The sequence below is a fragment of the Aspergillus affinis genome (genome assembly GCF_023601865.1).
Source record: "Aspergillus affinis strain CMG 70 chromosome Unknown NODE_104_length_129409_cov_87_598545, whole genome shotgun sequence".
Taxonomy (NCBI): Eukaryota; Fungi; Ascomycota; class Eurotiomycetes; order Eurotiales; family Aspergillaceae; genus Aspergillus; species Aspergillus affinis.
The window spans coordinates 62910-87309 of NW_026515885.1; the positions used below are offsets into that span (position 1 = coordinate 62910).

The 24400-nt window shown below is 51.6% G+C and overlaps 8 protein-coding genes across 8 annotated transcripts; 3 read left to right on the forward strand and 5 right to left on the reverse strand.

The window, feature by feature from the left end:
• Positions 1–249: 249 nt before the first annotated feature.
• Positions 250–1607, forward strand: KD926_000172 (putative COPII-coated vesicle protein; the record flags this gene model as incomplete). The annotated part of the gene is made up of 3 exons (XM_053104102.1): positions 250–340; positions 439–1017; positions 1093–1607. 3 exons carry the CDS (start codon positions 250–252, stop codon positions 1605–1607), a joined length of 1185 nt encoding a protein of 394 aa, XP_052952591.1.
• Positions 1608–2090: 483 nt separating this feature from the next.
• On the reverse strand, positions 2091–4380 carry KD926_000173 (uncharacterized protein; the record flags this gene model as incomplete). Its single annotated transcript, XM_053104103.1, has 3 exons — positions 2091–3329; positions 3454–4227; positions 4324–4380. The coding sequence occupies 3 exons, from the start codon at positions 4378–4380 to the stop codon at positions 2091–2093; spliced, it is 2070 nt and encodes a 689-aa protein (XP_052952592.1).
• A 580-nt stretch (positions 4381–4960) lies between these two features.
• On the reverse strand, positions 4961–10698 carry KD926_000174 (RNA polymerase III-inhibiting protein MAF1; the record flags this gene model as incomplete). Its single annotated transcript, XM_053104105.1, has 6 exons — positions 4961–5953; positions 7128–7402; positions 7463–7709; positions 9159–9440; positions 9498–10226; positions 10291–10698. 6 exons carry the CDS (start codon positions 10696–10698, stop codon positions 4961–4963), a joined length of 2934 nt encoding a protein of 977 aa, XP_052952593.1.
• Positions 10699–12102: 1404 nt separating this feature from the next.
• KD926_000175 (terpene synthase family protein) lies at positions 12103–13755 on the forward strand (the record flags this gene model as incomplete). The annotated part of the gene is made up of 10 exons (XM_053104106.1): positions 12103–12278; positions 12337–12463; positions 12528–12546; positions 12601–12758; positions 12811–12823; positions 12876–13032; positions 13099–13188; positions 13261–13294; positions 13365–13582; positions 13650–13755. The coding sequence occupies 10 exons, from the start codon at positions 12103–12105 to the stop codon at positions 13753–13755; spliced, it is 1098 nt and encodes a 365-aa protein (XP_052952594.1).
• Positions 13756–14422: 667 nt separating this feature from the next.
• On the reverse strand, positions 14423–15197 carry KD926_000176 (MARVEL domain-containing protein; the record flags this gene model as incomplete). Its single annotated transcript, XM_053104107.1, has 3 exons — positions 14423–14638; positions 14789–15055; positions 15156–15197. 3 exons carry the CDS (start codon positions 15195–15197, stop codon positions 14423–14425), a joined length of 525 nt encoding a protein of 174 aa, XP_052952595.1.
• A 1181-nt stretch (positions 15198–16378) lies between these two features.
• KD926_000177 (PPN1 endopolyphosphatase family protein) lies at positions 16379–18626 on the reverse strand (the record flags this gene model as incomplete). Its single annotated transcript, XM_053104108.1, has 4 exons — positions 16379–16412; positions 16466–17195; positions 17249–18420; positions 18484–18626. The coding sequence occupies 4 exons, from the start codon at positions 18624–18626 to the stop codon at positions 16379–16381; spliced, it is 2079 nt and encodes a 692-aa protein (XP_052952596.1).
• Positions 18627–19774: 1148 nt separating this feature from the next.
• KD926_000178 (uncharacterized protein) lies at positions 19775–20293 on the forward strand (the record flags this gene model as incomplete). The annotated part of the gene is made up of 1 exon (XM_053104109.1): positions 19775–20293. One exon carries the CDS (start codon positions 19775–19777, stop codon positions 20291–20293), a length of 519 nt encoding a protein of 172 aa, XP_052952597.1.
• Positions 20294–21015: 722 nt separating this feature from the next.
• Positions 21016–21897, reverse strand: KD926_000179 (uncharacterized protein; the record flags this gene model as incomplete). The annotated part of the gene is made up of 2 exons (XM_053104110.1): positions 21016–21266; positions 21336–21897. 2 exons carry the CDS (start codon positions 21895–21897, stop codon positions 21016–21018), a joined length of 813 nt encoding a protein of 270 aa, XP_052952598.1.
• Positions 21898–24400: the final 2503 nt, after the last annotated feature.

Sequence of the window (24400 nt, forward strand, 5' to 3'; positions counted from 1 at the left end):
AGAAATTAGGCTCGAACTACTCCGTAGAAACTGGTGGTTTCTTCCGGCCACCGAGCTGGGCGGAGGTTATCGATAAGGGCGGGATGTGGACTACTTGGCCTCAACTGGCCGTCGTTTCTCCTCTCCGCACCACCTGCTTCATCCCCATCCACTCCTTTACCTACTTCCCGCCTGTCGTCTTTCCTTTCACTACCTTATTCATGCCTTGATTGTTTTGCTACGGTTCCTGCTCTCTGACTTCGATTCGTTATGAATGGGTACTCAGGGCATGGCCTGGATGAAGATGCATTCGGGGAAAAGCCCAGCTCGAAGGGCGGCTTGCAAACATTCGATGCCTTTCGTACGTTATCTCCATTGAATCACTTTAACGTCTCCAATTGAACTACGAGGCCATTCAGGAATATTAACCTGCATGCTAACCCGCCTTCCAACCATCAGCGAAAACCAAGCCTTCCTACACCACGCCCTCGCGCCGCGGCGGACAATGGACCGTTCTGATCCTCGTCGTCTGCTCCATCTTCTCGTTCTCGGAATTCCGCACCTGGCTCAAAGGCACCGAGAACCAGCACTTCAGCGTCGAAAAGGGCGTCTCGCACGATCTTCAATTAAACCTTGACATCGTCGTCCAGATGCCCTGCGACGCCCTGCACATCAACATCCAGGACGCCGCGGGAGACCGGATTCTTGCCGGTGAGCTCCTCAAGAAGGAAAATACTAGCTGGAAGCTGTGGATGGAGAAGCGAAACTACGGCTCTGGCGAATACCAGACTCTCAGTCACGAGGACGCCTACCGTCTCTCCCAGCAGGAGGAGGACGCGCATGTCCACCACGTCCTGGGCGAGGTGCGTCGCAACCCGCGCAAGAAGTTCCCCAAGGGCCCGAAGCTGCGCCGGAGCGATGCAGTCGACTCGTGTCGCATCTTTGGTAGCTTGGAGGGTAATAAGGTGCAAGGGGATTTCCATATCACTGCTCGAGGCCATGGATATCGGGATTTCGCGCCGCATTTGGATCACGGCAGTATGCTATCCTCTTCCCTCCCCACAAGTTTACAAGGTATAAAGATAGAAAGACTAACAACATACCCCTCTGTAGCCTTCAACTTCACGCACATGATCACCGAACTCTCCTTCGGCCCTCACTACCCCACCCTCCTCAACCCTCTCGACAAGACCATCGCCTCCACCGAATCCCACTACTACAAATTCCAATACTTCCTCTCCGTCGTCCCCACCATCTACTCGAAGGGCTCTCGCGCCCTAGACATCTTCTCCGGCGCTCCTCCCTCGCAGCAAACCCACTCCAACTCCAAGAACCTCGTCTTCACGAACCAATACGCCGCAACCACCCAGGCCGACGAGCTGCCCGAAAGCCCCTTCTTCGTTCCCGGTATCTTCTTCAAGTACAACATCGAGCCTATCCTGCTGATGATCAGCGAGGAACGCACCTCCTTCCTCTCCCTGCTCATTCGTCTCGTTAATACCGTCTCCGGTGTCATCGTCACCGGGGGCTGGATCTACCAGATTTCTGGATGGGCGACTGAATTGATGGGAAGGAGACGCGCGAGGAAGTCCGAGGGTGTCTTGACGGGGAAACATGCGGAGGAATGAGGAGGGAGCTAGCTGGCTGGGTTTATCTCTCTCTCTCTCTTTCTCTGGGTGTATTGTGACTTTGTCAAGGGCTTGATGTCCGTGGCAAACTTTCTTGGAGTCTTTTAGAACTTTTGAGTTTGGTTTTGGTGTTTCGATTTTGTGTGTACAATTGTACGGGTATAAACTTGATTTCTCTTTGTTTTTGGTCTGATTTAAAACTCGCCCGTGGATATCCATTGATCATTTATTGTCGTGAGAGCAAGCGCTAAATACATATCGTTAGCTGAATTCCAGATATGCTATTGTTTGGTTCAAGATTTGTTAGATGAGATTCCAACTGACTGGGTAGATATCAGTAATAAGAGGAAAGAAAAGAACAAAGGTATATTCATTGGAAATCCCCTAAACTCACAAACCAACCCTCCGACTCCCATGAATATCTAAACAAAGTAAAAAAGAACAACAAAAGACGAAAGAACCATCAATTCATGGAATAAAATGCTAAATCACAAAAATCTCACCCATCCCAACACCAGCGCCCTCAGCGCCCGCGCGGCTGTCTACCAGATCCAGGCGCCACCCTTGCCAGTCCTTCAACTTGGTCTTGATCTCGCGGACCCATTCGACGCGTTTCCGCGCCTCCTCTTCAGCCTGGGCGCGCGCGAACTCGGCCTCGTCAAACTCGTCATCTAGGTTCTCTTCTGACAGGAGTTCCAGGCTGCCTCGCGCGGCGGGAGGATGTTGCTGGTTCGAGGGCGCGCGGCCTCGGTTGCCGTAGGTGTTGCCGCTGCCGGTGAAGGCGGCGATGCCGCTAGAGAGTACGGTCGAGAAGGACGAATGCTGCTGCTGGTGCTGAACCATGCTTCGTCGCCGGGCGTGTTCGGGACTGCCACCGACGAGGTCGACGTCGTCGAAGGTGTTGGCAGCGGCCGAGTCCGGTGCGAAGTCGGTAGTATCTTGGCCGGTGGCGGCGAGTTCGTCTTTGCGATCTTGCCAGACGCCGCGGCGCAGGTCGAAGACTTCGCCTTCAAGTTCGCGGATGCGGCGCGAGAGGCGGGAGCGCTCTTCGTCCTCGAGCTCGTCGATGGCGTCGTCGTCAGCGCCGCCGCCGCCGCTGACTTCGCGTTTCTTGACTTGCTCTTCTTTCAGTCGGAGGTTCTCGTTCTCGACGCTGGCGAGTTTCTTGCGCAGCGCGGTGGCTTCCTTCTCAACTTTTTCGCTCTCGCGGAGTCGCGTGGAGTGTCGGGCTTCGGACTCTTTATGGAGGTTACCCATGGCTTGTAGTTTCTTGTCTAACGTTTCGATCTTCTTCTCAGATTCGGTCTTTTCGGTTTTCAGTTCCTCGATTTCGCGCTCGAGGTTCTTGATCAGCGTTTCGGTCGACGTCTTGTCTACACCCTCCTTGACGGCCTTCTCGGACGCACGTGTCAGCGCGGTCTTGGTATCTGTGAGCTCGTTCTGCGTCTTCTCGAGGGTGGTTTCGCTGCGCGAGAGCTTCTCTTCCAGAGCCGCTATCTGTTCCTCATGCGCAGTGTTTGAACTCGTCTGCTCGGTAAGCTGCGCCCGCAGGTTGGAGATTTCGAGTTCCATCGCCTCGATCGTAGCGGATTTCGACTCCAATTGCTGCACCAGATCCGACGGTGGGGACTCAGTCGTTCCAGGGGACGCGCCGGAGTTGTTGCGGTGGGTTTTCGTTTGAAGATGCGAGTTCTGTCGTTGCAGGGACGCAATCTCGGCTTTCTGTGATCATCATAGTCAGCCAGCCAGCCAATCAGTCAGTCACTCGCCCTTCGCGACCAGACCTCCATGCACCCATCCATCCGGCGGGCTGATTCGACATGCGAGAAGAGGGCTCACTACTCACCAGCTCATCAATTTCCGCGACCTTCTGCTCCGCCTTCTCCAGCTTACCCTTCAACTCTGCCGCATCGACACTCGACTCGCGGAGATCCTCCAACTGATCCTCTGTCTTCCGCCACCGACCCGTCCCCTCCTCCAACTCCTTCTCTAACCGCTTATTCTCTTTCTCCAGCTCCTCAATCCGCGTCGACTGCTTCCGATACACCTCCTGCACGGAGTCCCCGTCTGCCGACAACGGCGGCAACGACGGCGACTTGATCGTCGCCACCGGAGATGGAGACACGCTGCCCTGCGACACCGACGTCTTGCGGAACGACGACGACCGCATCTTCGACTGGATCGAGAGCGAGGGCTGTCGGCCGTGGGATGCGCGCGGGGCGTCTAGTCGAGTCGCACTTTGCGGTTCGATTTCTGGCCCGGGTGACGTCGGGGCATCGGGCATTGGTTCGACGGGGGATTCTGCTCGCTCCGGGATCGGTTCTGGCTGTCCTTGTTGTTCGGGTTCAGGTTGAGGTTCAGGTTGAGAGTCCGATTCGGTCTGAGAGGGCTCTGGTTGAGCTGCTTCTGCTGGTGCTGGTGCGTCATCCTGCGCGCCAGACTTGGGCTGCTGCTCCTGCTCCTGCTCTTGCTTCTCCTCCGGTGGTGGTGCGGGGGTTTCAGCTTCGTCGGGGGTAGGTTTGGCAGGTTCGGCATCTTTCGACGATTCAGGTTTCTTAGGCGAATCGGTACTGGTGGTCTTCTTGTTGGCTTTCTTCTTTTGTTTTTGCAGTTGGGCGACCTGTTCCGGTTAGGTTCCGGGATGGTTAGTTCTAGACACAAAACAGGAACAGCGCATGTTGTCTGTCCTCGCGTGAGGTGGACAAGGAGTACCAACCCGTTTTTTGGCAGCCGCGAGCTTCTCGGCCTTGAGACGCTCCTCTTCGTCGGCCATGGTGTGTGGGTGATCGGATTGAATGGCGATCTGGGGAAGTGGGAGAGAAGTGGGAGAAGGGAAGAAGAGGTGGCCTGGGCGGAACGGACAGCTTTCCCCGTGTCCCGCGCACGGACCACCCACGTTTACTTCGGCCCTGAACGATTGACAGGGGAAGTGTGCAGTTTACAAGATGTTCCGAATCATTACGTTCAGATGGATACAGATATCAGATATTGAATTCAGCGATCTCAAAAATAAACGCCTCCTCGAACCAATCTCCCGAGCGCCGCCGATGCAGCGCGTCATCAGATCCGGAAGCAACAAAAAGAACAGAGTAAGACTATCGTGAACGAGAGTGAAACTCAAAACCACATAGAATAACCATCAAGGCCAAGTAAATATTAGGGGCCCGGGCCCTCCTAGTAAGACACACTAAACGCCTCATCCTCAAATGCAGGTTGAATGCACCAAAACAGGTCATTAAAGGAGTAGAACAAAGACTTGCAGACAAAACCTTGTACACTGAAGGGTAAGTAAAAAGAAAGAAAGAACAAAAGGCAAAATCATCAGGGAGTCGTAAAACTAGTCATCGGGAAAGTTAAACCTCCATGGCGTCAGCAATTTCCTCGCTCATGGCACGCACAGTGCCCTTGCTGCCGGACCGAGAGCGAAATTCCTCGTCACTGAGCAAGTAATTGTCGTACTCGTCGACGACTGGGCGGGTGGGAGGAAGCGGGTTATCGCCCTCGTCGCTCTCGCTCTCCTGTTCCTCGAGGTCGGCTCGGTCGCCGAGCCAGTATCGGGCGCGTTTGCTAGAGCCCAACTCGGGGGTCATGTAACCATCCTCAAACGTTCTCTTGGTCGTCGGTGTTAAAACGATGCCATCACTCGGCGTATGGCTCAGGATAGGGATGGCTCTGAGATAGATGTAGCAAACGCGCTTGCGCAGTCGGTTAAAGAAGAAGTAGTGTAGGCTCCAGATGGCGCCGTCATCGGCATCCGACGGGTCCTCCTCGGGAGAGTAGGAATACAGCGAGCACTCCTTCAGAGACATCTGCGCATCGATAATCTTCCACATTCGCGGGCCCCACGTGGACGATGCTCCGGCATTGTACGATCCAGAAATCGTGACGGGCGATGGGGGCGTAAGATCGATAGTTTCACGAGGCCGGAGGTTGAACAAAGTAGTGTCGATCGTGTTCATCACCCTCTTCAGATTCCGCTCGCGATGGAAATCCGACGGGCGCAGAACATGAGAGAAGTCATAATCCGAGTGGCTCGCATTCAAGGTGGCGATCAGATAGGCGAATGTCCGGCGACTCGAGTGCTCACTCAGGGGGCCGAACGGGCTGGACCGAGACAGGTTGAGCGAAGCAGCGGCATCCGACGCGTTGGGAGGCGACAACGACGCCGACAAGCGAAGAACCGACTCATACTGAGCTTCTAGTGATTGCTCGATGTTTTTGTACAGTTTGCGATCGGCGCGAGCGGCCTTGGTCGTGTAAAGGTCGCAGCCTCCGAGGATGTGGCAGTCGGCGGTGTCGAAATTCAGCGAACTTGTGACATCCTCGATCTCTGGGAGAGGGAGAAACTGATCAGATGGTGAGAGTTAGCATCTGCACCAGGGCAGGGAGGGTGTAGGGGATGCGAACCTTCATCTTCAACAGGAGCGGTCAAGCCACACGGTCAGACCACGCGGAATCGGGAGCGGGAAACGGGAAACGGGAAACTTGGTGGAGATGACGTCGGTAGTCGAGAGGACGTCCTGCGAGTCGCTTCAAGAACGGGGTATATCATCAAAGAGGCGCGACAAGATGATTCCGGATCACTTGCAACGACAACGGTCGGAGATAAGAGAACGAGTGAGCTGGCAGGAGCAGTGGAGATGGCAGCTGTCGTTCAGAGTGGCTACGCGGAATGGGGGCGGATTGGGGAACAACACAGAGTTAGGAGGAATGATTCACAACGCCAGCATCCATGGCCAGCGAATCCGAGGGGGGAAAGTGAAGATGGACAAAGAAGTAGAGCGATGGAATGAGTGAATGAAACGGGGGAATGGATGGAAGGACACTTGGGGGTCTTGGAAGCCTTGGGGCCTGGGAGGGAGGGTGTGGCACGGATCACGTGGCGGCCGCGATCGGCCAGTGAGAGCCGCCGCGGCCTTCACGGGTTCCGGTCGATGATGGCGTCCCAAACATTGAGAATTGCTCAGATCAGCCCTTCCTGGCTCAGATTGCCGAGAACTTCCCGATCGTCCTGAGGTAGAGTCAAGGTGGTATTAATTAGTCTGTGCTCGCATGCTTTGCAAACGCCTATGTACGTCCCAACGCCGGGTCTGTCCAAAAGCAATGAAAATACCCCAAGATCAAGAAGGACAGAAAGAAAAAGAAAAGAAAAGCGATCGTCCAACAAGAGATATAAACACAGGAAATCGCTCAGGTGGTGACAGTAATAGCGCGCTACATCAGCTTCGTAACCACATCTTCCTCAACCTGGGGTCCAAGCCACATTAGCCTCTATTGTGACACGACGATGTGCGCGACCCGAAGTATGAAAAGTTGCAGGTTGCATCCGACTGGGGGATTCATCCACACCCTCAGCCCCGAAAGAGAGAAGAGGGGTTCCGCCCCAATATTGCCGGACCATGTAAGGGACAAAGTACAAGACGACAGTAAAAAAAGGGGGAAACGGGGGTCGAGTAGCAAGAAACGATGCATGCCAACGTATCCAAACCTCGGGACAAAAGCGCATAGGGATCAACTCACCTCCATATCTTCCAGACTGTCCTGTTGACTGATGCACCTCAGCACATTCTTCTTGCTACTTTCCTGCATTTCTCCTGCCAGTAAGAGTTCATCCAAGATAAAGTATGCCTTCTGAAAGTTGAAGATGATATCCAGCTCGCACACGTTGCCGTAGTACTTGTCCATCTGCTCGACGTATCGATGCACGACCTCAAGGGTGATCAACTCGTTGTCGGTGGAGGCGCATCCGGCGATGAAGAAAAGGGAGGCATAGCGACGGTAGACGACCTTGGTATCTGTCGAGGAGGATCGGTCAGGGGCACGACTCTGGTGGACATGGAGGTGACGAGGCCTACCTTTATACTCGAGGAAGTTGCACATGCGGGTGCGACGAGACAGAACCAGCTGGGTCACATCCTTGATGATCTTGGCCTTCTCCTTGGGCGAGAGGGTGGTAAACCATTTGGCAAGGCGCTGCGAAGAAGAGAATGAATCGGTCAGTCCGTCAGCTCCGGCCAAAGTGTCCTGGCGGCTCGGAAGTTGGGTGGGCGACGAGGGAGAAGACATACCACTTTGCCCTGCCGGGACAGCAGAATCAAGTAGCTGGGCCAGTCAGTAAGCACATTGCCAGAGGGACTGAGAGCGTGAAAAGGCTCACTGGATTGCCATTGTGCGAGATGATGGGGGGGCAAAGTGGGGATGGAAAGGGAAAAAAAAGGCCACAGAAGCGACGGTGTTGTGGATGGTCGAAGAAAGCAGCGGCGCCGCTCTGCTCAATTTCCTTTTGTCTCGGCCCGCCCGCATCTGCCCCGCCGCTTCGTCAGGACTCAGGAACACACCTCCATGGGCATTCTGCGATTATGATCGATGAGGCACTCGGAATGACTCGAAGCTTCCAGACAATACGTTCATAGTTCGATATCCACGTGCGCCGTGCCAGTGAGTCAACAATCCCTAGCCGTTCCCGGAACCGTCGTCATACTACTGACTGCAAGCTTAGTTCTCCCCTTTTCAATCGATTCAGTACGATTGATGCGATTTGATGGTGTCCAGAATAAATATGCCATTTTCGTCTCATTGTCACTGAGCAGAACCATGTCCCCACTTTGCTCATGATAGCTTCATCGTGGTGCCATAATGGTACCTCCAACAGTCGCTAACATCGGAGTAGCTATGGATCTACAAGCCACGAGTACAAGCCGCGGTTTATTTCTATGCCATATGCCATTGTATTCTTGGTCGACTAACGTGTCTCTGATATACTCCCCTCGCTATCCTACCCCGGACAGCAAGAAACTATACGGTCTCTCTCCAAATAATCTGTCCGTCTTGGATCGTACACGCCCACGATCAACATCGACGACGAACCACTCACCCAGACCTCGATCCAACTACAACCTGGTCCCCTAGGCAAACGGCCATCCAGTAGGTCGATCAAATGAGTGGCATGCCCTTCACTATCCCAGTTAATACCTTGGACAAGGAGCCGGAACTACAGGATTCCACCGAGACGCGGCACCGGGACCATGGTATACTGTAGTAGATAGCAAATAAATCGGCCCATCGTAGATTGTTCTTCATTGCGGAATACATGATCACCAAAGCAGCATGGGTTTCTCGCGTTGCTATCCCCAATCAGCATGGAACGCGCTGCAAGGATGCTTCGGTGGTTCTCGTTGACCCCGCTTGTTCTTGGGCAGCGCTCCGTCGTGGAATCGATGAGAAGTTCATGCAGCCTCGTCACATCTAGGGACTTGCGCTAGTGGGGCATAGAATGATAGTACGCTGTTGAGTAATAGCATTACTTTTCTCTCTCCTGTTTCTTTTCCTCTCGTGTTTATCTTCCCCCGCCATGATTCCATGAAACCCCGGCCATCTCAATCCAAATATAGTAGGGCAGACTCATGACCAACCACGATATATTCCCGGTCTCCCTGCTAAATACGAAAGACATGTCGGAGTCTATTTTATTCCTGACAAGAATGTGATTTGTACACGAATCCTAGGCCATCTCAAACCCCCACCATCCCTATCTAGAACTACAATCTATACCCAAGCCCAAGCCACCAGTCCTTTCACGCACATATACCCCCACGCCACACCACCTCCCAAAACACAAACAGCCCCCAGCAGTACGACGACAAAGAAAACTTCGAAAAGACCCATGTCCGGCGCAAGGCTGCGGCGCAATTGAGAAATGGAATATCCCCGACTACCATCTGCATGATGCTTTTCCTTACCGGTCATTTTACCAACCCGTGGGACGAACTTGAAGGGATATCCACTGCGAGATTTTCGTTGGACGATGCCGCGGTACATGATGGTGCGGAGGAGCTAGAATGAGCTGGGTTAGACTATAGGTCGGCTCTTGCTCCTGAGCATAGAACTTACCTTGATCATCAGGTCATCCGTACCAGGTATCAACCATTGGAGCCACGCGAGCCCCGTAACGAGGGCACAGAAACCCGCGAAAGCAAGGTAGTAAGCAAACCCGGGCTGTCCGAGGTCCAAGGCATCGCAAAACGCATGGCCATTGATCCAGCGGCTTCCGGCGTAGAGGAAGGGTTTCGACACGTAGAATGGCGCAGGGAGGTTCCCTACACACTCTAGAAAGTTGTGGGATACTATTTTGGATGTCTCGGTTAGGTGGACTTCATGAACTAGGAGACTTTCCATGGTTTTCTGGGCTTGGTCAACCGTTTCGAAATTCGACACCGGGGTGCCGAGTAGATGGCCGATGTAGCGGAATAAGGCGATGTAGTCTTCCACTTCGTTTGGGGAGGGTCGGATGACAAATCGGGGCAGTTGTAAGAAGAAGGGATTGCAGCAGAAGGTGCTGATGGAGTGAATTGAGTCGAGTGTGTTGACTGGAATACCGTGTTGTTCAGCATCAAAGTAATCCGAATTGGTTTGGCAGAGCTTTAGGATTCGATGTCGAACAGACGAATGGAGAAGTCGGACTCGAATCGTCGCGATGTGGCCTTCACCTCCTGGTTGAACGGAGGCGAGGCCATGAGTGACTTGGATCATCCATTGGAAGGTGGCCAGGAGTCGACCTAGAAGGACCCGGGTAGAGAAGCCTCCTGTTCGAACGAGAACTTCGATGACCCCGGCGGCGGCCTGGTGAGTATGCTTAGTGACTAGGGCTGCACGAGTAGATCAGAGCCATGTGTCCCCGTCTTACCGAATTCTCAGCCATGAATCCCTGCAGGGCAAATCCCACGATGTTGGCCATGGCATAGCGATAGAACACCCGTTGGCCTCGCGCAATCTGGTCCCAGTTCACCCAGTCGGGGACCGTATGTACCTCGTCCCAGAACTGGGATAGAGTCTCGTCGGTACGGTGGTGATCCCGCAGGAGAGCGTAAAGATCGGTAGGAGGAGGATTTGTCCCCTCTTTCCTCTGCTCGCTAACAACATTGGCTCTTACAGCCTGAATTCTTTCTATAGATTGTTCCCCTAAAGTGTCCCACTGTTGGCGCAATGGCTCTATCTCTTGCTTGGAGAGGTGGGCGTCTGTCCATGTAAAGCAGTACCCGCACTTTTTGATGACATCGCCGGCCTTCGGGGGAGATGAAGGGGAATCGAGCATTGTGTCTTCTCTAGTGAGTGTACTAACAGTTTAGAAAGATGTGTAACTTCATCGGCTGACTGCAAACATCGAGGATCAGACATAGAGACGCAAGGCTCCTCTACCCATTAAATACACCATGCTAAGCAGGCCTATGGCGATTACAGCCATGAAGCAGTTAATCCAATCAACATCATCTCGGTAAAAAAAAGGAGATATGAGCTCAATTGCCCCTCTATGTGAGTTCATTCTGACAGTCCGTCTGACATCCGGGATCTGGTTGCATACTAATCGATTCCCTTGAATCATATACGCCAACGCGGCGCGAACAGCCTTGCTAGGGTGTCTTCCAATGACAGTTCATGTCCTGAGAAGCCCCTGCGAGAAAATCTGCCAAAGACCAAGATGAGAGGCCCCCAACTCAAACAACGTGGGCCAAAAGACATCTGGATCCTGATCTTGGCAGGCGTTCATTTCCACTAGCTCTCCGCTAACAATGACATTAGCCCCATGCGCCCCCGAGCCAACCGCGCACATACACCGTAAAGGGGAGCCTTTGATCATACGGCGCTTTAGATTGACTACGCCTCCTATCTATAGCGCATTAGCAATCTGATGCCCGGAGATCGAGAGAGGTGGCGTTTCCAGGGACTGATGCCCGATAGATCCGGCACCCAATTCACCGCTAGCATCTTAGGACAACAAATGAGAATGGGTCCCTGGGACTTGCGAGATTGATGATCAAACCCCCGTTTAGGTAAACCTTGTACATGCGGGCGTGTCCCATTCAGCCTAAGCGGCGGATTCAACCATAAGCGACAGTAAGCCGGGGATTTCGTTGACGTGTGTACTAGCGTACTGTTTGGGGCTGTTATCACTAGTATAGTTCATGGTAGTCTGGGCTTCCGAGCAGCGTCTAAGATGTTATGTCCTTTTCTGATATGATTAGCTATGACCATTATATAGTGCTTCGTGTCTAGGCATAATGTCCCCTCAGCAGTCCTATATAACCCCAGTCAGTGGGCAATGCCAGATCTTGGCGATCATTGTGAAAGATCTAGATGCTTCAGGCAATCCGCCAAACCTTCGCTAAACGCAAGTTCCGAAGATATCGCACTAAGCGGAGGATTTCATGAGAGTAAAGCGGAAGATTCCTTAATATCAGCCATGAAAATCACGTAAAATAAATAATAAAAGGGCCTATTCTGACCCCTAGTTAGTTGATCAAGCAATCCAATCATTTAATCGTTTTTGACCACTTCTGCAGCCTACCCCTGGCATAGAAAACTTCTACAATCATAATGCATTTATATAATGTCTATATGATTTCCATACCCTCTCCAGACTTTCTTCTGTGATATCAAAACGCTGTTTGACTTATCAGCTTCGTATAGAATCACTCTAGAGTTCGCGAGGACATTCATCATGGCAATCATTGAAATCGTCAAGAATCAACTGCTACCGACCGGAAAGACGCTGCTCCAAATGCGGCATATCCCCGTGCGTCTTCCAAACATGTTCGTGCTGTTCCTGTCGGAAAGCCCAGCAGTCAATCCATTCTATGAGACGATAAGAAAAGATTCGGAAACATGGATGGCAAAGTTAGTCTTGCAGTGCATTGGGAAAACATAACTTGATCAACTGATAATTATTTATCAGCAAATGCTTGTTCAATGGGAGGTCCTGGAAGATTCTATCCAAGACTGATTTCTCATACTTCTGCTCCATTTCAGCGCCACATGCCTCGCCTGAAAGACTTCGAACTGTTTGTGACTGGGGAAACTGGGTAAGTTAGCCCATCTCAGTTGTGTTCAAGGTCACACTAACCTTGGCAATCTCTTCATAACCAGGTGTTCCCTTTTGATGATCGTAAGTCCCTTGGTTTAGAAGTACATACACTTTCGTCAACTGACTACATCCTAGAATTCGACAACGGTGGATTAAAAGATGATCCTGAGCGCGCCCAAGAGTTGATAAATAGACTTCTGGCTCCTATGGAAGACCATGGCGAATGTCTGCAGAACAACACCGAGGATCCTCTCGTCGCAGTCCACACGTCGGTGTGGGATCGCATTGTGAAAGTAGGTACTCCGCAGCCCCTATCGACGGGATTTCGCTAACAGTCTATCATAGGACTCACCAGAAGGTACAGTTACATCTGCACCCGATAAAACAACTCTGACCCAAAGACAACGAAGGCGTTCAACGGCGATTCGCAAGTGCGATGCAGAACTACTGCGCCGGAACTCTAGAGCAAGTGTATAGTCGCTCCAAGGGACAGATCCCCACACTCGAGGAGATGCTCGATCTGCGCAGGAAGTCAGCGGGCGTTGCGCCACTCTTTGCTCTTATTGAGTATGTTCAAGAAGCTGACACCAACATCGTTGACTGATGGGATTGACGGATTTCTTTGTGTCACAGGTACGCGCACCAGCTCGACATCCCAGACGCGGTATTCTCAACAAGTAGTATTCGGGAAATCGAACGGATCGGCATTGATCTAGTACTTTTGTAAGTAAGGCCTTAGGCTCTGTTCCTATCATGTCAAGCCATGTCGTATCAGTACCTTAACCAAAACGACAGACAAAACGACCTCCTTTCTTACTGCAAGGAAGAGGTAAGAATCCAACCAGCCCACCATTGTCATCACCACCAACACAGCAAACCCTTAACACTATCCCCTCTAGAAAGAAGACGTCACCCACAACGTAGTCGCCATATGTCGCCAATCCGGCATGTCCGCACAAGCAGCCTTCGACCACATTGGTGAGATGCTAACCAGCTGCTACCGGGACTGGTATCTCGCACTGGCCGAATTGCCAAGTTGGGGTGAGGCAGTAGACGCACCAATTCAGGGGTATATACGGGGTGTGCAGAATGTTGTGCAGGCGAATTTGCATTGGAGGTAGGTTAAGATGGAAAATCTGTACCGAGGTTTTATGTTCGATGCTGATGCATGCTATTTTTGTTAGCTTTCGGTCTGGAAGGTATTTTGGACGAGAGAATGAGAGAGTTCGCACGACTGGTGTTGTGCATGTGAGGCCGAAGAGTGCTGATTTGATTAGGAATATGATTTGATGGTTACCTATCAGAGGGTGACTGACATTTTGGATGGAGTGATGATAAAAAGCAGAGGAAAGAGGCGATGATGGGATAGATTAGTCGCATGCAGCTATAGCCTAATCACATACATGCATAACCTACAAATTCACCGTGTATAGAAAACATTGTACAATCCAACAGTAAGATAAATTCCAGATTACATCACTAGACGTACAGGAGAACAAATACACACAAAACTCCAACTTCTCCTATAATCCAACCCATCATCCGACCTTTTCCCATCCGTTTTCTTCCCATTATTGTCACACTGACGGTCTTACAAACTCCAACCATCGTTAGTTAAAATGACATTAGCCGTTGATAATAAGTAGATCACGTCGTTATCATCGCACTCTTCCCCGTATTAAGAAATGAAAATAACAAATTATAGAATGAGTGTGATCCGATCGCTCGGTGATATTTCTGCAATTGACACCGCATTAAGAAGGTATTATAGGATTAGATGCCAATTGGGATGACGAGAGTGTGTTGTCGATATTCGCTCGATTATGATGAACTCGTGTCCGCGGTCGGAATACAGGACAGAGAGCGCATTTCGCCAACACACCACTCTGTACAATCGATGTTAGTAAATGACCCTAGAATAACACATCGAAAGATCCATACCAAGTGATGTACACTCTTAAACCTGGGCCATGCTGGGACGAGCACCGCGGGCAGGGCCAGTACGTCCACGAAGGTTGACACCACTTCGGCGGGAGGCCATGAACGACATGACCATGGAGACCGTGTACCCAGCCCACGCGAACCACAGGAAAGCAGTCGATGCCTGGGCCTCGCGGCAGCGCTTCTCGCGGTGGACCGAGCCGTTAGTGATCTCGTTGCTGAGGGTGTAGGCCTAGGTAAGTGATCGACGATTAGCCAGTGGATCTCGGTGGGTCTTGATCAGATCATCGATCAAGGCAACGTGACCGTCGCCGCCGAACAATTTTATGTCTAATGTCCAAGAAGAGGGAGTGGGTTTTGAAAATGCATTGCAAGGACATACAGTGTTGCTGCAGCTGTGGGATTGCAGCTTGGCCGCCAGCGCGATGCCCGACGTGAGGAAGAAGATGGCGTTCAGGGTATCCAGGACGATCATGAGGATGGGGTGGATGGCCCAGTCGGGATTGAACGTGGCCGGGGTCAAGTAGAGCAGCGTAAACATGGAGAACGCCGACACGAACATGGTGTAGTTGATCGTGGCAGGGTTTCCGGCGAAGGATTCGTTGATCAGGTTACCGATCAGGGCCATGACGAGGAGAGTCCAGAGGAACTGTTCGCAGAGAAATCATAGTTAGCCATCCATCTCCTTTGGCTCATGGCCATCATCATCGTCTTCATCACCATCGTCAAAGCAAAGACGCGCTACTCACCTCCCACAGCCGCAGGCCAACCGCGATACCTTTCATAGCCATTGCGACGACTTCAACGGGCGTTCGATCGGCGAATTATGCGACGGATGATAGGGGTGTGATGGGGTTGTTCGCGATACAGATACCGAAAACTGACAGCGATCTGGGAGGAAAGTCTCGAGCGCTCTGATGAGAAGATCCAGCGGAGTTGTGAACCGACAAGGAATGCAGGGATGAACGGTCGGTTTGATGTTTTAAAGCGCGGAGAGATCGGAGGGCGGGCGATGACGATATGCGGCCGGGCCACTACGACGTCATGCGAATCATGAAATCACCACTCACTCACTTGCTCGGGATTTCTAAGAAATGGCAGATACTTTCGTTGTCATAGAGTTCTCGCAAAGGGGAATCCAGTTAGTAGTATGGGAGTCTTCTCTTTTTCTCTCTGTCTAAGAGTCTGATCGGCGACAGCTCATCCACTACCTATACCGCTCTGCAGCCTAGACAGCACAAAAATAGCCACCACCTCAGTCCATTTCCCCGTCAAACGTCTCGGCAGAGATCAAACAACAGGCTAATGCAGGCAACGGCCTTACGACAACCACTCGTCCCGCCATCATCCGGCATGAAACGTTGATGCCGTCACCGACTGCAACCGCGAACCCCCCAGTAGCCTCGGTGATTGGCTCTCCCGGCGCTTCTTCAGATCCATGGATTCGACTCGAAGTGCATTCGTTCGACCCTCTTTGGATCCCCTGCTGACCTGGCACCGTCCTGGCAGACTCTGTGTCTGGACTTGGTTATGATGTGTGTTTATGCCCTCTGCCCTCTGTGCAGTCGATGCAGTGGAGTGGAGTATTACGGGTCTTTGGGCCCAGTTATCCGCTGACATTGGCTTCGAATTCCTTGAACAGGATCCATGATGCCATTCCAATATGGTCTGTGCAACAAGGGGTCATGGACAAGGCCTAATGGCAATGGCAGCCTACTTAAGCGCTGGTGGCTTGGTTCAGAGAAGTACAGTACTTTCCCTCTTCATGAAACAGGAACAAGAGTCTAGAAGCTCACTCAGTATGCTACAACCTCGATTCAACGCTCATTACCGCTATGCTATATGAGATACACCATGGCTCATAAGTAAGCCAACACATTCAATCCTGACAAGCTGTGTCGATTGGATTCAAACAACTCCCCATGCGATAATCAGAGCATGTCCTATACACTTAGTGGTAAGCCATCAATATCTATGGCTTGAACGGGCTCTGTACCGACCCGTATCTGGTTAAGGGTTAGCACAGTCATTTTTCAAATAGGTCAATAAGCCAACTTACCCTTGTATACATTGTCTACCAAGCGCGGCGCTACCACTCCTCATATAACAGATCTTGGCCTCCCGACACGCGTCGGTGGTACATTCAGGACTCTTGATGCTCAGTCGGCCCTGCAGTCTATTCTGCAAGGTGACCAGTTCCCCGTCGTCCTCCATCGCCTCGGTGACCTGGTGCCAGAACGTCGCGTTCAACGGGTCATTCTTACCCCATCCCGCGGCAGGTCCGTATGTGTCTCTGGTGGAGTATTCAAAGCGATATACGGGGCCGGTCTTGTCGAGAGAGGGAAAATCCGACACGTTGCTGAAGAACGTATACGCTTCGTAAACGTTGAAGTCTCCGGTGTCCACTTCGTACATCCGGAACCCGCTGTTCAAGTTCGTCAATGGTGTTATGCTTGGTCCGATCCAACCGGTCGTTAGAGCGGTGTCGGTGTTCTGCTCGGTGCCGTTGTTCGAATAGTAGATCATGAATTCGTCCTCGTGGGTGTGGCCGTAGAAAATGTTGGCAATGACGTGCGGCGAGTAGCGATCCACTATCTGGTAGAAGAGATCTGTGGGGTTAGGGAGAGGATTCGACCCATCCCAGCCCGAGGGTACGTGGCCGATAATCCAGACTCGCTCGCGGTTTTCTTCGGCTTTTTGAAGTTCGGAGATCATCCAGGAGAATACACCCGAGTTATCGGGCTGCGTGGTGTTAATGAAGTTAAAGAAGTTGCTTCGATACCAGAAGTCTAAACAAAACATGTCAGTGGCTGACTTTGAAAAGATGGTCGTATGCACATACCTGTGTTGAAAGCAATCACACGCAAGCCGTAGTGCGTCTTGACCGAATAACCACCATAGTGTGTACTGGCCTCCGCGGCAGTCTTTTCATTGATCCACCCGCCATGCTGCCATAGACCCGCTAAATGTTCATAGTTCCAGCTGTTCTGCTGGCCCAGCGGACCCGGGAGCTTATGAGATGGGTCGAGGTTCTCAGGACTCGTATCATGGTTGCCCAAGGCCGCAAAAACCGGCCCTGTGAGGTACGATTTGAGCATACCAAATACGCTCGTTTCTGTATACTCGGTATACGCCCTGTCCACCTGGACAGCGGGGTTGTCATGCGAAACTAAATCTCCCGTGTACAAAGTGAAAGCCAACTGGTCCTTGCCCTTGCCGGTCCCAGTCAAAGGGGCAAGCGCTTCCAGGGCAGCCAACGTCAGGTCATATGGCGTGTCACACTTGTACGCACCATAGACCGGAGCAGGCAGAACCACCTGATCCTCGAATTCAGCGTTGTGAAGGTTGGTCCGACAGCACATCCCGGACGTGCAGTTTGCCTCGGCACCCACGGAATACCGCGGGTCAAGGTGAATATCGGACAGATGCAGGACCTTGATCCGCTCGCCACTAGCCTGCGGTACACTGGTGTCCGACGGCTTGGGCTTCGGGAACAGATTGGTCGTGTCCAGGCGGATTTGCGGCTGACTGCAAACCTCGCTGTTCAGATAATAGCAGATGTAGTCCCCATCCGAGCCCTCAACATCTGCATAGTACAGCACCTGTGCCCAGGGAACGCCGAAAGCGGTTTCGGTATATTCATACTCGCATTCCTCGTCCGATTTGAACTGGAACCTCTTGCACAAAGAGGCCATGGCATCGGGGACCAGTTTAGGGGCATACAGAGCAGCCGGCTTGGCAGCAGATAGCGCTGCCTTGCATCTGCTGCAGCTGTCTGCGTTTCCGCTGCCATTGAGAATGCTCGTCACATTGGCTAGCGTTCTCTGAAGCAGCACTTCCTGTTGGTGCTTAGATAGTCTCTGGAGCGCCTTCGGGAAGACCACGGGATCATTATTCTCCTCTGGGATGGTGTCGGGGTTTGTCAAGTTATGAGGAAATGTAATGTTCAACACCGGATCATAGATAGCAGGCTGGGGCTGCTGAGTGGGTTTTGCCGGAAGGTAGTGGTAGGACCTGCACTATAGTATTAGTGACCACTTACAGCCAAAACCCACCCCAAGTCCACTGGTTACTCACGAGAAAATACTCGTCGGGAAGCCAGGCTGGGCGACATAAGACGACGATCCAGGTAGCGACGAGGCGTCGACGAATTCAGCCGGTAGCAGACCCAGGCCCGCTAAAACAGCCTGAAACTTCATCAAGCGAAGTGTAGACCCCATTAGTCTGGCTATTTATACCACTGGACGGATGCGATATGATCCCCGGGGAACACTGGTGAATGCAAGGCAACCTGTGAGAAGCATACAAGTCACGAATCCATCGCCGACCGGCGTCCATGGAGTATTTGATTCCCAGCGATGTTGACGCCGATCGGAGACTCGCATTGCCTAATCGGGACAAGGGATGCACGTGGTGACAGCCCGCAGGTCCAGTGGACGCAGGGAAAAAAAAAATTATTCCCTTTGCCTACCGATGCGAGATTAATAGTGGATTAAACAGGATTCATCTTGGGCCATCGGTTCTGCGTTGGAAATTGGCGCCATTTCCACCGACAATTGGAGGAGTCCCACATGTTGTTCGATGTTGCTGGCGTGTTTGGAAGATGCTGCGGACTGCTTGTTTATCGGTTATCCGAAAGGGGGACCCGACCTGGACGCTAGATCGATGGCAGTACATATATAGGTTTGGTAAGTGTTTTGGTTTAGAAAAAGCTTGACTGTGATCTACCAGAGTGCACTTTGATAAGTATCAAAATAACTACCGTATTGTATGTTAATTGATGTGGTCCAAACGCCTGGGTATCAATACCGAGGTACTTTACAGAGCGCCAAGATTGCTGCCTAAGGCCGCAGTCCCCTTGGTGGTCAGCTTTGATGAAACTATATGAACGCCATCCACATAGATTCCTATATCATAAATCTATAAGTCCAAGTGCTACGGGAACCTTCTCCTGCCATGTTTACAATCACCTCACCCCATTGAAGCAGCGATACTCGATTACCAAAGCATGTCTCAGCCCGTACTGCTAAACATCCAATCAGCATGGATCCGTTCGCTCGGGTTTGTCAAGCTCAGGATCGACGTGATTGACATCCCAAACTTTGGTCCAGACTCTTGATCATGATGTCATGTCGATTCCGTCGACCTCCGGACCACAGACGATTCATCCTGTTCCCAACTCTCTTTGCTGGGATGTCAAGCGTTCATGACACTTATGATTTGCTGGAAATTGGGCCCCGGAAGGGAAAAATTGGCGACGTTACACACTGCGAGAAAAATCAAGAGACGGAGAATCATTTCTATTTTCAGATCACGATCAAATTTCATTGTTGATAATTTCCATATATATATATATATATAGGCAATAATGCCTGTTCTTCCCTCGCTGGACGGTTCTTCCTTCGATGCCGATATCCTTGACCGGCATCTGATTTATGATTATGCCGTGCATGACGACAAAGGAAACGTCGAGAAGTGGCGCTATGAGATGTGGTTCTACAACCAGGACCGCATCGTCTATGAGATCCATGGCGGTCCGATGGCTGGCCGGAGAAATTTCCAGTCAGCCAGCTACCAGTGCATTCGACCCGGTGAGCTCTGGCAGTGTAACTGGCTTGAGGAAACCGGAACCCTGTGCTCGTTGGTGTACGACATACCCCGCAAACGCATCACCACCCTGCTTGGATTTTCCAAGGGACACTGGGAACAGAATGAGGCAGCACACGGCGATAAACGCAACCCGGAGGATTTCGCAAGGTGGAGAGACTTGGCGAAGATCGGCACGCAGGTGCAACGGAAACTTTTGAGCGAGCAGGCAGATATTGTGGAGGACTTTCGTGGGCCTGGCAAGTTGGAAGCTATTGAGATGGACTGGCCGACGTTGTGATACGAATCCAGGGGCGCAGCTGCGGGGAGTCCGGAGAAAAATAGCCGAGCAAAGGTCGCGCATATGTTGAGGTCATGCTTGTTATCCAGTACATAAGTCGGTTTACTCCAATTGAGATTTCGTGCTTAATGTCGTTAAGCTGGAGCGGTAATGAAGCAAGTTATTCCTCGACCATACTATTGAAGGGCACGGGTGGCATAGGTATTTACAAGGAGACCGTGCACAAAAGGAGCAGTGATGATCAGTACCCAACATTGAGGCCATTAATCAATCAAAGCGATTGAGTCTTCAACATGGGTCGCTCAAGTAACCGACGACGAATCTTTCGTGTTGCTCATAGGCGGGAATGCCACGTGACATCCAGGCGACGGTCCTCAGTTAGATCGGCGAAAGACTTCTGTCGATCAGCCATGGAAGCGGCGTACACAAGGCATGCGCTGCGTGCAACCCAACTGTGATCTCTTCATCCAGCACCTATTCCCCAACTGTTCGAGGCGAGGGGGCGGGATTCTGTTCCCGTGTAAATGTAGACCAGCCAAGTGCGTCAACGACAACATTATTTGCCGAACCTGATTGCGTATGTTCACAGCTAGGAGACTCCGAAGAGCCAAAGTGCTCTAACACGGAAGAGATAGCTGGTACCGTATGACGGAAGATTCGAGACGGGCGAATCGAGTCTGTAGAGAGATGATGGAAAGAAACAAGGGTTCTCTCCGGTCCTCCTAAGTGTCTTGGGTCGATGAACTCCCGCTCGACGGAGCTTGAACACACACGAGTTCTATTTGAACATCATCCCTGCTACGCGGAGGCGCACTGTTGTAGGACGGGCCTCGGCTGATAATAGCGACGGCTACTTGCTCTGCCTGCTGGCTCGAGGTCATATTGTCAATGAACCAAGTTTTCCACGGGCTCTCGCTGGTCCCGGAGGTTTTCAGGGTCGCGGATAGATCAGTGTCCGTTTCTTGTCCGAATGCTAAAAAAGTTTGAGTAAATAAACAAATCCAACGGTTAGCGGACAGGGAGGAATATTATGGGTACATACGTTGAACAGGAAAGCTCTGAACGTCAAAGAACGGAGGCGGGCAATTAGCGAGGGACGGCGGATTGATAAGCATCTGGCTTATAACCGTGTCCAAGGGATAGCTATAGTAGTCTCCCTTCTTCGATAGATCATAGATAGCTCCTTTGAATGCGGACTTCAAATTGTTTGAGCACTGGGGTCCCCAGACTCCATCACATCCATTATTATCGCCCGCCGGCGTGCCGGTCAAGTTCCCTACTCGCATCGCAATTTCGGACGTCCGGTTTCTGTCGATGACCGAGTTGTCGATTCGTCGAGCGGCGTATCCTAGCCAAAAGCTGACCTTGGTCATCGGTTCGTGGCCTTTCCCTCGCGAGTTGGCGTCAAATCCATAGTAAAGGTTGATGTCATCGATAAAGAGAGGGGGAAACCCCAAGGAGACCGCCGTCTGGGCCAGCGGATCGACACACCCCCCGTCCCAGAAAGAACAGAGCTGAGCGAGCCCTGACTGAAAGATAGTTGTGAATATTAGAAGAATTAAGTAGGGCCGAAGCATCGAACCCCTTCCAGATAGAATAGCCATTTGGGGCCGAAACTGAGGCGAGTAACCTGTGTTGACGAAAGCGACCGACCAACCTCAGAGCAACAGCGGCCAGCCGACTACCATGCTCACAGCCGAAATCAACAGGTGGGTTGGCGGATAGAATAGATGGCGGATCGATAAACGCGAGTTGATGCCAGTTGTTGGGATCGGATCAAGGTCTATGGCATAATAGGGAGAGAAATCCGCTAGAGTATCATGAGAGCGCAAGGGTAAATACGGTACGGAGTATTGTGGAATCCTCGGCGCTTTTTGTCCGTCCGGGCTCAGCCAGGTCACTAAATTAGGTATCCCGGGGCCAAGGTGTTATTTATGGTCGTGTGAAGGATCGTCCAAATAAGAAAAGTGTTCCTCCAGCAAGCCACTTATTTTTGTCGTTGTTTCAGTCAACGTCGAGAGCCACAGCCGAGGGGGTGAATGCGTGATCGAGGTGATGACGAGAGGGAGGGGAAGTTGTTTACCAGCGCCGTCGGAGCAGGTTAAGGCAGACAACAATAATTCAAGGGGGGAAATGAAAAGGAATGGCAGAACAGATCCGGGTCAGGATGGTCCGATGGTGGGAAAATAACCGGGCGTCTGATCGAAGGCGTCGTCCGTAACTCTGGTAGAAAACCACACCGGGGGAGAGGAGGAGAGAATGAGGTGAGGTGAGGTGAGGTGAGAGAGTCCAGAGAGGAGAGCCCGGTGGGCAGACGAACTGGGGGTGAAGCGGCGACAGTAGCGGCAAGGCAGAGAAAGCAGCGACAACAAGAGCAACAACAGCGGCAGCAGCGGATGTCGTGGTGTAGCTGCGAAAGCTGCGCTCCAGGGTAGACGCAGGAGTTTAAAGAAGGAACGGCGGGCGTGACGGTGATGCCTCCCTTGAACAGGCGTTGAATTAATCCCGAAAGGCGTGTCTTGCCCGTGAAACAGGGAGTGGTGGAGCCGAGGGGGTCTCTGGCTGGCTTCCTGGCTGTTTTCATTTTTTCCTTTTTTCCTTTTTTTTTTTTTTTTTTTTTAAATTAATCTGATTTCAGAGGCATTCTTGAATCCTTGGCCCCGCTTGGCCTGGCGCCGCTAACAGCCAGTCCCCGCATACCTCCGACCGAAAACGGAAGGTTTAGTGGGTGATCCCAGCCAAGGTGCCAGGAGATGGCCACTCACAGCGTTGCCCCGTCACATATTTCGGCCCTGGGAAAAGGGCGCCAGGGTCCGCGGAGGCCAATGAGCTCGCTTACCCGGCCAGCCACCGCTGCACCTGGCGATTCCGCTAGTAAACTATCCTTCCGCCGTATTGTCATCCGTCCGTTTTGGTCTCTTTTTCTTTTTTCTTTTCTCTCTCTCTCTCTCTCTCTCTCTCTCTCTGTGTCCGTTTAATTCATTTAATTTATTTTCGTTTTCGAATTCCTCATCACTCTTCTCCCCTCCTCTCGTCACTCCATCAGTGAGTATCCGTATCCCCCGGAACATTTACGACCTTCCTGAGAGAAGGAAATAGTGCGAGGTGCTTATCTACGGTGTACTGTACTACGGAGTACTATCAGTAGCCCGAAGTTTCCGAGGTACACACTAAATTTCTATCTATTGTACCTTGAAACAGCGACACTTTGACCCAGGTACTAGTACCGACGGGGTAGTGATAGGATACTTTATCCATCCATCCATTGATCAATTTATCCATGATCCATATCCATTATTGCTACGGAGTATCCGTAGTTACGGAATAGATACTGGATCGAGTCCTCTGCTCGACCCTGATGATGGAATATGGATATGATTCCAACTGCTCAAGTTGTACCTCAGGGTCTCGGTCTCATTCTCCTAACCAATTCATAGCAATAATTGGCTGCCTAATGGAGTCTTTATTATTAGCTGATAGGCCAAATCTGAGTCCTCTCCGTCCTCCGTGAGTGATGCTGCGCCAAACAGGGCTTACCGGCGAACTAGTACTGGCACTACTGTACAGTTCATACTAGTGTTCCGAATTGATATCCGCCCCTCTTGGTCACTCCGACCGATACACCTGTTGGTCGGATTATTGGCATTGGCAGCGTTGTTGCCACCTGTTGGATTCAGTCGTAACTACAGATACTACTCCGTAAGCATCCTCACGATCCTAATCACGAGGGCGATCAGTGGTGATGCGGATGCTGATGTCGATGCTACTTTGACTCCGTTGCCCTACCGAGTACTCCGTATCTTGTCCTGCAATCTGCATGTTCTTGAACGGCGGATGGCACATTGCCCTGTGTGCTTGGCATCGATCAATACCGAGCTTTCCGTACCGTTGGGGAGAACCCAAGGAAATTAAAGAGAGAGAAAATGGATGTCCACAGGCTGAAGAAAGAAAGAAAGAAAGAAAAAAGGTCGCCTTCTTACTCCGTACATACGGAAACAGATATAAACCTCTTATCCTGTTAATCTCATATTCTCACTCAGAAATTAGACATGGATCAAATTTTTCTCTTACTACTCCGTAAAGACCCCCGGTGGATTCTCTATTAAG